The sequence below is a fragment of the Xiphophorus hellerii genome, chromosome 9 (assembly GCF_003331165.1).
Source record: "Xiphophorus hellerii strain 12219 chromosome 9, Xiphophorus_hellerii-4.1, whole genome shotgun sequence".
In the NCBI taxonomy this organism is placed as follows: domain Eukaryota; kingdom Metazoa; phylum Chordata; class Actinopteri; order Cyprinodontiformes; family Poeciliidae; genus Xiphophorus; species Xiphophorus hellerii.
The window spans coordinates 3,518,148-3,529,868 of record NC_045680.1 but is presented as its reverse complement, the minus strand read 5'-3'; the positions used below and the strand labels follow the sequence as shown (position 1 = coordinate 3,529,868).

Sequence of the window (11,721 nt, the reverse complement as noted above, 5' to 3'; positions counted from 1 at the left end):
AACTTTCGGGAAAGGGTTGTTAGTTGTCAGGAAGGGATAGCAGTCGGCGAAGAACGTTTGTGAGTCTTCAATTGACTACCCAATATTAAAACAACCTTCGATATTCATCTGTCTGGATACGGAAATATATTGGAAGCAGGTTTTCGAATCAAACCGATGAAAACGGACACACGAAAGCCGCTGAGAAATCAGAAACTCCGTCGAATCGTCTTAACTAATGTACTACTAAACGAAAGGAAGTAACTTGCCACACTGGCGAAGCTCTTTAGGTGAGTAAATGTCAGTTTATTTGTTTCCAATGGAAATAGCCGATGTCTTTTTGTCAGTTGAAAACACCCACGCGTTATCTGTCTTTCTCCTTTATTGCTTTGTTACAACCTTGCTATGTAACACGCTAACAAGCTAAGGTTAGCTAACAAATCTACTTTCGATCACTCCGTCCATTTTCTGTCTGCTCTGAAAGCAGATAACGTCTTCATGCACGGTTAACCTTTTTTCCTGAATATCTGTAGTTAGTAGACAGCAAATGTTGATAAATTCAATGACAATCCATATTTCAGAGAAGGTGTGAAGAATTGAATTCGGGGTTTATTACAGTTCGGTTTTTGTTGTGTAAAATAAAATTTGAAAGTGAAAACAAATGTTGAAAATTCACTTCGCCCTGGTATGCATTGTTTCATTACATTCCTGTCTAAAATACAAATATGTTTTTACTTTATTTTTTATTTTGAGATGACTACACAGAAATTCAGCTTATGGAAATGATGTTTTGTGACTGGAATGTAATACTTTCCGTATATATAGTTATAAATGCTGTGTTGGTTTTACTTTACCTCTATACTAATCCTATAAATAAAGAGGCAGTGATATGACATTTAAGTTAAACTGTAAAAAAATGTGTTTTTATTTAATTCTTATTAAATATCATTTTGATCCCTTTTAAATAGTTTATTATATCTTTTCGGTTTCTGTCTTCAGTTTTAACATTGGTTCCATTTTGATTAACATTTACAACTGAGACATATAACATTGACTGAAAGTGAAAAAAAAAAAAAAAACCCAGACCAAAAATGTCAGTGAAGCGTGGGCGGTTTTGTAAGTTGGAGTTTGACAACCTTATTACTAGGAAAGAAGCAGCATTGTGTAGAATATATAGTTTTTGCAATTTAGATATTGTTTAGACTTTAATATAATTCCTAAATAGTCAGTAAAAATATGGGTCTCCTTTATTGTATAGTTTTTAAAATTGTTTTGGTTTTAATTTAGTTGGGCAGACAATATGTCATCTTTTTTTAGTTGTTGTGAAATTAAACAATGAAAATTAACACAGACAGAACTTTTTTTTCATAATGTGTTAAAAAAAACCTGCCATCTAAGATATTACAGCTTGAGCAAAATATTTTCTCCACTGTTTTTTTTTTTTCATTTCAGTGGTTTAACAGCTTTCATCAAGTGGGACTCTTTGTTCCACATTTTCATGTAATCTGATGAAAACTCAAAATGAACATTGCTGTTTTAAGATTTAAAAGTGTTTAAACACAATTTTCAAACAAAATAGTATGTTTTGTTAATATTTCAAGACAGTGATTATTATTGTTAATGTTTTTAAATCAAATAAAAACATTTTATTTGATGTTTGTAACATGCAAGCTTACAACATAAGTTGTACCGTTAAACATACAGATAGTATGTTTAAAAAATGAAATTTAATTCAATTAAATTTTTTCACTGATATTCACCAAGTAGACTTAAAATGAACCTTAACAAATACTTTATTCTGATTTGATTTTTACACACAAATATAAAATGTATATAAATTATATGGAAATTACAGAAATAAATTGCTTGCATGTTTATGTTTTATTTATGCAGGCCTTTCAAGACACCTATGGTCACAGTACAGAGACAGGAAAGCAATCAGCACAACATTGTAAAACAATAAATTGCTGGGTATCATAAAATGACGTGGCACGCAGCCCCAGTAATTTTACAACTGTTGCAATGCTTTAATATTTTAGTTGGATTTTTATATCACTCTATTTCAAGCCTTTTCATTATAATTCAAGTCCATTTTTTTGGACTTGAATTAACATAGTTGTCATCAACTTAAGCTGTTTTCACAGTGGCATCAAAACCTGTGAGAACTTTGTTTAATGTATGCTTTTTATTGCTGTTTTTACACTAGGGATGATTGACAGTTGCATGGCTTTACTAATTAGCAGAAGGTATTAAATCTGTTCAGATAAAACTGCAGTATGTTTGGACTGATGCAGACCTAATGGATTTAATTTGAATATGATAGAATGAATTGGAGTATCTAAAATGTGATTTGATTTGAATGAAACTTTCTCGTTTTTAGTACACTGAAAAGACCATTGGTTGTGGTTTATATACATTGAATTGATAAAATGCTTTAAAGGAACATTTACCAAGGCATAGGAGCTGTGGGGAGCGATTGATATTTTGTTAGTAAAATATCACTTTTTCTTGCTTGATGTATGACATGCGTTTTATTTGTTCAGAAAGATGCTTGCTGTGTTTCTGGTTTCATAATATAACAACTGATGTACTGGGTTGCATACAATTGGGGGAAATGACTAAAAGAGTTCTATTATTGTTGAACATTGTAATCAGTAATGAATCTACTACAATCTAAAAGGAGCACATTTTCCTCTTTCCGGTATCACAACAATCAGCCTGTGCTTTTTAATTTTAACATGAATTTTTTCACTGCTTTATTTTCTGTTGTAGTTTGTCCTAATACATCCCTTGTACTAATTACAGTCCTAATAGGTTAGCAAAAATGATGAGTATGGGCAGCAAGTGACTTTGCAAATCTCCACACTATTATTTGCCCAGTTCTCAATGTGTGGAATTTTTATCGAAAAATGGCTTCACTTTTCATTTTCAGTGCCAGGGAAACACTAAAAGGTCCGGTCTTATTCTCACCTGTGTTCTATTCCAAGCCTCAATCTAAGGTTATGTTGATATTGGGGACATTTAACAGGAAGTTGCTGTGTCAAGCTTATTGATCCTAAAGTATTACACATTTTAAGAATTGGCATTTCTGGCTTATGATCATATTTATATAGGCTTTTTAGGTTTATCCACCGAACAACAAGGTGTGTTAATTTACACCTTATGTGTTTTTCGTTTAATTACTATATATTTGGGCAACTCTACTGTTCAGTCAGTGGTGGTAATATCCTTAGACCTTACAGTCTACTAGTATTGCACAAAAGAGAGAATTTTTCATTTGTACACGTCCATTAAAAGAACAAAACTACCCTCCACTATTTGGTATTTGGAAGCCAGTTAGACAGCTCAGGCAGCATTTTGTATCTTTTTTGAAGGGACATTTGTAGAAACATTTGCAAAAGATAAAAAGTATCAATTCACCTTTTTCAGATTCTGCATTTTGTCATTTGAGCTGGTGTTGTGGGCTCAACAGTTTGAGTACAAATCCCCCAGATCTCTGACTGCAACAATTAATTCTTCCAGCTTCTCTGGATGAATAACTGTGCACGACAACCAACTGTGAGACGTAAACTCTGAGTTAGTCATGTTCTGCTAAAAGCCTACTAGCAGACAGATGTGTGTCACACATTAGTCAAGATGGAGGGCCTTTACTTTCAATGGGCCCATGTCTATTTGCTGTTCAGAAAATTTCTTAGATAATATCTAAAATATGCACAAGCAAATGAAGTTTAAGAAGCTGAAGTCTTTTGGCACAAAGCTACTTGATACAATATGTAGGAGCACCATTCATTTTCCTTGGTGCTGATTGGCTGTACCCCTAAGAGTGGAGATTAGGAAGACTATGGAAGCTAGCTACTGCGACAGTCTCAAGACGGTTTCCACTGTCAACATCATTGCATATTAAGATATGTTTGGTGTTTGAACTGTTAAAATAGGTGATTATAAGCATTTTTAGAGGGGGTATGAAGTATTTGCGGTTTACTATGGTGACTTATCCCTGTGAATGCCGGAAAATGGCTTATAAAGTGTTTGAACAAATGGTAAATTGACAGCTTTCCTGGTCAGCAATCTTGTCATAATAGAAGGTGAAGTATTGGCAAAAAAGTCAATACTTAGATGTCAATCTTGTATTTAGTTCTTTTCCCACTTGTAAGCAAAATAAAAGCTGTTTATAACCCTTATGCCAGTTTCATTTCCCTGTGTTGGCACCATCAAGGCCTTTGTATCAGATCACTGCAAAATCTGCAAAGCAACAGATCTATATAGCGCCTCACACAAGCTGTGGCTTCACAGCAGGGTTGTTGAAGGATGGTCCCTTTTATTTTTGTAAGGCTTTGATCTACTGATACTGATTTTAGCTGATTCAGATTTCTCTTTGATGCCTTTAACACCACAAAGTATAGCAGCACTCTTAACAAATTTTGACGGGGAAATTGAGGGGAAAACATGCATCAAATGGCCTGAAACCAGGATTTGAACCTTTGACAACCACATTGAGAACTATAGCCTCTGGACATGGTGCGTGTGCTCTACCAGCTGAGTCCAGCACCCCTAGACCTGTTCTGTTGATTAAAACCGATGGTTCCTGCCTGCTTGCATATTGGTTGTGCTGCACATCCAAGTGCTAATTTTAGCTCACGTAAGTGGCTTCAGCAAACAGCACTGCAGGTGATGGAGCGTTTTAGCGTTTGCAGCAGTTTGCATTGTTGGCAGGCAGAGCCGCTGTAGTTCAGATGAGCGTTGTCCTCTGATCTGGTCGTTGCCTCCAACGACTGCATATACATCATCCAGACATATCATTGAGCAGGGGAGGGTTAAAACAGGGCAGCTGCTAAAAATCTCACTTTTTATTCCTTTCTTTTTTTGTGAGGTTGTAACTGCACAATAACAACATTACTGATCAACTGGAGAAAATTATACATAGTGTATTAGGTATTCTTCAGTAGGAATGCATGAAGTATAGTTGATTATTTTCCCTTCTTGTGTAATGTTTTTCTATAAAATTTCATTAAAATATAAAAAACTGAGTGGTTTCATATTTTTTTCCTGTCACGCTCAGGCAGCAAGAAAAGCACAATTAAGAGCTGAATTAAAGAAAAAATAACAAATTATGATCTTTTCTGAATATAGCTAGAACAGCTGTTTTATTTAGTGTAGTATCTACAACACTGCTAGTCAGAGAGAAGCGTTACCATTAGCTCGAAGTTTAGAAGGGCTTAGTCATGTGTTTAGTATCAGTATTTGCTTAACCAGCACTACACTAAAACTTTGTTTTGTTTGCAGTATCTATCCTCATAGTCCTAAGCTTGTAGTAAATTAGATTTAACTTCAATTTAAGCCAATTAAGCTTTTTTAAAGCAGTGCTGTATTTAGGTAGTGGGTAATCAACTTTGTATTTGGCTAATTGAAGTTGCAAACAAGTAGCCACAATTGTCTGTAATCGTTGAGCCTGAAAATGTGTGATTGTATCTAATTGTTTTTTAACACATAAACAAGTGGCAACAAATATACCTGTTGCTATCAAAATAATGTAACATATTGAATACTACAGCTATTGGTATAATATTTATTTGTAGTTATACTCATTTTGATAAACTGTAAAATTTGGAAGTAATTTTCAAATATTAAAGCAGAAATATAAATTCACTCTGTGAATAAGAGAGTAAGCTGTTGATGTCGATTGTGACCAACTCAACACCATTACATTTTAAAATGTGGTGTACCATTAGTTTTCACACAATGATGGTTGATCTTCTGAGTAAATGTAAATATTACCCAACAAATGAAAAGTGTGGTTGATTGTAGCTGGTCTTGAGTATGCAGGAACACGATTGACTTTATATTGTGCTCCATCCTGCCAGAGAATTTACTGCCTACCGTTTTCTCTGCCATGAACTTTAGAAACATTATGAGATTATGGTTTAGCAATTTTGGGACTAACTTTTAAAAATCTTGGTACATCCTGGCAACAGGTCTGTGCCTAATAAGGAGAAGAGGCAATTCCAGACCACTTTGCACATATTACCTGGTAGTACTAGTAGTTCCTGTAAGTTGATTTCAAAAATACTGTCCACATTTCCAACAAGAATATAGAATGAATTGTTGCTGTGTTTTGACTGACCTCTTTCCAACATATAAAAACTTTCAGGTGTCATTTTCTGTCTGTAGCTTAGTAGAGACTGAACTTTGTTTCCTGTTATTTTGGTAGGAAAAATGAAATCAGTAATTGTAATTCTCTGTATACCAAAGCTCATAACCGTGAAGTAACTTGGCAACTCTTGCTCTTTTGAAGCCATTGTATTTGGTGTTCATTTACATGGTAAAGGGAGAAGTGATATATTGTAACAGGTTGAGTAACCTGCTGTTTGGGAGGAAGATGATTCAGATATTCTCTTCTGAAGAAATTCATCTGTAGTGGTTGATGGGCCAGTTCTCATGCAGCTTATGAGAGCTGGCCAGTTCTCATGCAGCTTATGAGAGCTGGCCAGTTCTCATGCAGCTTATGAGAGCTGGCCAGTTACTGTCTGAAGTTTGTGATGAAAAAGAACAAAGAATGCTCCTTTTTTTTTTTGTTTAGCTTCTTAGACTTTTAAGACGTTTACTTAGTTTAGTTGGGAAGAACAAGCAAGAACAAGTTGATAAAACGTGTGAACCAAAGCTTCCTTTTTCCAGTTACGTTGCTACTGAGTAAGATCCTATTGATTCTTCTATTCTTCCATTGTATTTCAGAGTTTAGTGGGGGGGGGGTTCTTATATGCTGTGTCATCATACAAGCCCTGATAAATGTTTTAACCAAACTTAATATATTTAAATAACTAAATTTGACTTGTTATTTATTTAGTAATGTGCTGCATAGGAAATTTACAGACACTGGGTGTAGAATTAGGTGAGCGGTGGTGGCAGGGGAATCAGAGTTTTGAAGTATAAAATGTACTAAATCTAACAAGTATGTTAGCAAGAACCTGGAATTTTTTAGTTTCTTGTTTTGGACTATCTGGCAAATGTCCCTGCTGAGACTTTGTCTTTTTGCTGCTGAAAGAATGTGTGCTATGCAGTTTTGGTCCTATCCCAACTGTCTCGCTGCACATTTTTTTGTGCTGTTTGGTTGACTTTTTAGTTTTTCTCAATAGAAGGATGGTCATCTCGCTGTACAAATTGCACACCAAGTACTTTTACTTCATACTAAGCTTACCGCAAAGTTGAGTTCTTGGATTGAAAGGGTGGCTTTAAATCCTATTGTACTGATGAAATCAATAATGGAATGTAAAAATATAGTAATCTGTTACATGTTTATTTATTTTTGTTGGCAACCTGATTTAATAAATTAATCAAAACCAAGACCAGCCTCCCATTTTCAGTGTCTATTTTGTAAAAAGCACGTTCTTTGACGTGCTTTGAAGGATAAGGATTGTACTTTAGCATAACTGGATGCAGTCTTGTGACACTATTGGTTTTATTTTTGATTCAAAATTATTATCTCTATTGAAGAAACAACAGACTACATATTTTTATTTTGTTGTCATCCTTATAAAGCGAAAGGAACCTGCAGGACAGGCTTGATATAAAATTGAAAACAGAAGCCAGGAGAAGACTGTAAATCAGTTTCTAATGACTTTAATATTTGGATCTATTTGTTGTTATATCCAAGCAATCATAAAATAGAAATTCGGAGTTTAAAGCCAGGAATCTTGCTGCAGAATAGCCATTACATTAGCCTTGAATGTTGTGTCTGATTTATATCATTTGTTTTTCACTCCACGTCCTCAGAATCTGAATGACAGCTTCATTCGTGATGGAGTTGAGCAGGCAACTCTGTATGAAGATGAGGAAAAATAAGAAGACCCAATTTTCCTCCCTTCCTGCTTCTACTTTGGGCCTGGAAATCCACTTTTACATCCCAGAAATACGCCACCTGGAGTACATCAAAGGAACTTACACAGCTGAGGAGCTGTGCGTCACTGCTGCCAAGAAGTGCAGTAAGTAACTTCCCCATTGTTTGGTTCAGTTCTACCTCTTTAGAACTGATGCGACATCAGGTTTACATAACCAGGCCTTTATGAAATGTTACATTTCATAGGTTTTTGGCTTTAATATGAGCTCAGACTGAAATTCGAATTCTAATGCAAAAATTTATAATGTTTAAATAGTTTTAAGGCATAACTTGACATATTTCAAAACAAATTGATAAGAAACCGTGCAACACTGTGGAAATACAGTAAAGTTGTATTTTTTTTAGTAGGTGTAATGGTCAATCAAAACAAGTTCTTCTATCTACTTGGGTATGACGAAAAAGAAAAAAAACAAACATTTTCTTTAGAATTTCTGGAAGAATGATTAAAAGTGACTTAAGTTGAGTTTAAGTTGAGGTTTCAAACCCAAATCTTTTCAACAATCTTTATCCTGAGTACCATATTTTCCAGATTATAGAGCGCACCTCACTATAAGCTGCACTGACAAAGTTTTTTTAAAAAACCTGGAAACGTACATATGTAAGCCACACCAGGCCATAAGCCGCTGGTATCTCCGCCGCTCTCGGTTTTCCGAGAACGGCAAACCGTTCCCGGAAAAATATTTATTTATAATTCTTAATAAATCTGCTATACTGCCAGATCGATAGCCTTCAACTTAAAAGCTGCATCATATGAACTTCTTCATGTTGCTTCCTTGATGAGAGGGTATGAGTTTGAAAACATTTCCCCGTCGTGCCTGCTGCTAGCATGTGCTTGTTCTAAATGAAAATCACCACTTTCTTCTTTGATTTCCAATTTTGACTTCCAATGATTCACTTCCTGCTAAAGAGTCCCCTGGGGTTGAAGAAAAATCCACAGAAAAGCTGCACTGGGCTGTAAGCTACATGGTTCAAAGCGTGGGAAAAAAGTAGCAGCTTATAGTCCTTTAGAAAAATCCAGTAATCAGACATTGAAGTAACTAGAGTTGACAGGAGGCTTGTTACCTGAGCAGATAGCCTGACTAAATAACCAGATAATATAGTTCTGTTCCACTGTGTTACCTTTTTAGGAACAAAATGTCAAGAGTTAACATTCTTTTAATTATGCACCTAAAAACTAATATAAAATTTAGTGGGTTAATTTTACTGAATGTTATCATATTATGAAATTTTCATACTGGCCAATGCCTAATTTACAGTCGGATATTCTGAACATCTTCCAACAGCTGATAAATGGTTGTGCTGTTTGGTAAAGTCTGCTTACCTTTTGCTTGTATTTTTCTATTGTTCACTTCATTTAAATTTATTGCCTTTTGAAATATAAGTACAGTCATTCAATTAATAAATAAAACCGGATTCTGAACATGTCATAGAAAATCAAGATTGAAAATATAAAAAAAGAAAATATAACTGAATTGGGTTTCTTTGTGCTTAAAAATATGCTTAAGAAAAATCTTAAAAATATATATATCTAAGTGAGAGAACACTTGATACAAATAAGAATGATTTGTAAGACTTTGTGAATTTGTGTATTGATTAATTAGTTTATCTTGCTTTATAGGCTTATTGATCTGTGCCATGTAGGTGCTCTTTCTTTCTTAGTTAATAATTTAAGCAGTTAGTGTTGATCTTTTACTTCTCTCTTCCTTCTTAGCTATTTCTCCATTGTGCCATAATTTGTTTGCCCTTTACAATGATTCAACTGGCACCTGGTACTCTCCAAGCCACGAGTTCAACATCAAAGAGGACAGCGGTATCAAGTTGCACTATCGCATGAGGTAAGAATGATTTAGCAGCCATAACTGACAACGCTGGTGTTGGATATTATGTTTCCAACAGAAAAAAGTGCTAAAAGCTCTTGCAGTCTGGCCAACAGCTCTAACATTTCACTGAGGTTCTCTACTTAATTGATTGAATTCAAGAGCTTTAAAAATATATGGATGAAAAAAGAAATCTGTTTAATGAATTCCTAAACAAATCATATGAATTTAAACCTTTTGGTAATGTTTACAAGTGAATGTTTACATAGGAACCTAATTAAGACTTAACAAGATTTGCTGTTTTTTTTCCTGCCTGGAAAGGATCACATTAGGAAGATCAATAATCAAATGATTCTAATTGAAGCTTGCACTTTCACTGCTTGTTGTTCACCTTTGCAACAATGTGTCAGGGAGGCTTACTACTTTGCTGGTAGAGTAGTTTTACTGACCCTTTTAAGTTGCTGTCAAACATTGGTGTCGCAGCATTAGCATGTGGGATTCATTTACAACGTGGACACAGAGTAGAATGGGACTCCTCTCTGCTCTGACTGCAGGCGAGGTTTGCAACAAGACAAACACGGAGAAGCAACATTCAGTTTTTATGCTCCTCTAATCTGGAACAAACTTCCTGAAAATCGCAAAGCAGCTCAAATACTGAGTTTGTTTGTTTTTTAATTCAAGGCTAAAAAAATCACTTGTTTAGAGATGTATTTCATTCATAATAACTGGAACATTGATAAATATATTTGATGTGTATTTTCCTGATGATTTTGATATTGGCATTTTGACAAAATGTAATATTTCATAATTGGTTGTTGTATTAAGTGTTTATGGTGTAAAGCACTTTGAACTGCCATGTCACTGAAATGTGCTGTGCTAATAAACTGGTCCTGCAGAGCAACTGGTGCTTTCACATGCTGTCACCAAAGTCTTGTGAGATTTTTTGCTTGTTGCATTTTTGAAAATAAATAAATAAAAAAGTTGCTTGATGGGTTTGAAAAGTCACTAAGTACAACAATCCTTTCCCTTGTCCTGATCACGACCCCACTTTGCCCCTTCCACTTAGTTCGACACTTGGCCTGCTGGAACAGTATAATGTGAAGTTTTATTGGTTTGGTGTACCTTGATGCCAGTGTCTTGCCCAGGCCTTAATATTTTATCTTAGACTTGGCAGATTAAAGTCTCAAAGTTTTGAATGTGATTCCAAGAGTAGAATCCAAAGTCCGAATTATGAATTGATCAGACTAAATTGCTTTCTGCCGCTATGTTTGGGGCGAGTTTTTGTGAGAAGTCAATTTGGAAAAGATTGAGGTCTTATATGATACTGACAAAGCAGTGTCATGTTTACACTTAACTGGAATACTCTTTAAGTTCCCCATCAGATATTCCGATGTACTAAGAAGGCAGCATGTTATACAGAAAGAAAAAATATTTTACTGTGCTGTCAGTTTTCTTTCGCCGTGCTTGCTGCTGTTAAAAGCTGAATAGAAAATTGCTTGTGGGTGGAGCTGAAATCAAGTCTGTCTGAGTTTATTATGTACTTGCTGCAGACTGTCTGTCTGCACTGCACCTAAGTAAACAAAGGTAACAAATCATATATTATGGTTGTGTGTCCCAGTATAAAAACTTTTTTGCATAAGCAAATAATGCTTAAGTGCAACCAGCAAAAATTTCTAACCTAACTAGCCATCTCATAGGGTGGATACTTTATTTAAGTCTGCTTGTATGCAGAAATGCTCTATGAAATGCTACCCATAAGATGATTGAATATTGAGTTTCAAGAACTGTCTACTGACTAATTGATTTCTTATTGGTTATGTATATACAAGTAATGTGTCTTTTGATCAATGCTGGTACTGTGACCTTGAGGTCATGGATATTAAGCTTTTGTAATCTTGTCAATGTATGAGAAAAAGAAAAAAGGCTGCCCATAAAGGTTTCTTACCCTTTCTGTGGAATGTGTCATTGACTGTCTGCTTTACAACTGTCAAGTCAGCAGTCTTCCCCATGACAGTACAGCCCATAGTATAATAT

At 35.0% G+C, this 11,721-nt stretch overlaps 1 protein-coding gene across 1 annotated transcript in view; it reads left to right on the top strand.

Annotated features, from left to right (window-relative positions):
* Positions 1-11,721, top strand: part of jak1 (Janus kinase 1) — a 32,921-nt gene continuing 21,200 nt past the window's right edge. Inside the window, exons 1-3 of the mRNA XM_032571709.1 lie at positions 1-269; positions 7,747-7,955; positions 9,582-9,705. Of these exons, the coding sequence (XP_032427600.1) occupies positions 7,754-7,955; positions 9,582-9,705 (326 nt within the window). The 5' untranslated portion in view covers positions 1-269; positions 7,747-7,753. The remainder of the gene's footprint in view (positions 270-7,746; positions 7,956-9,581; positions 9,706-11,721) is intronic.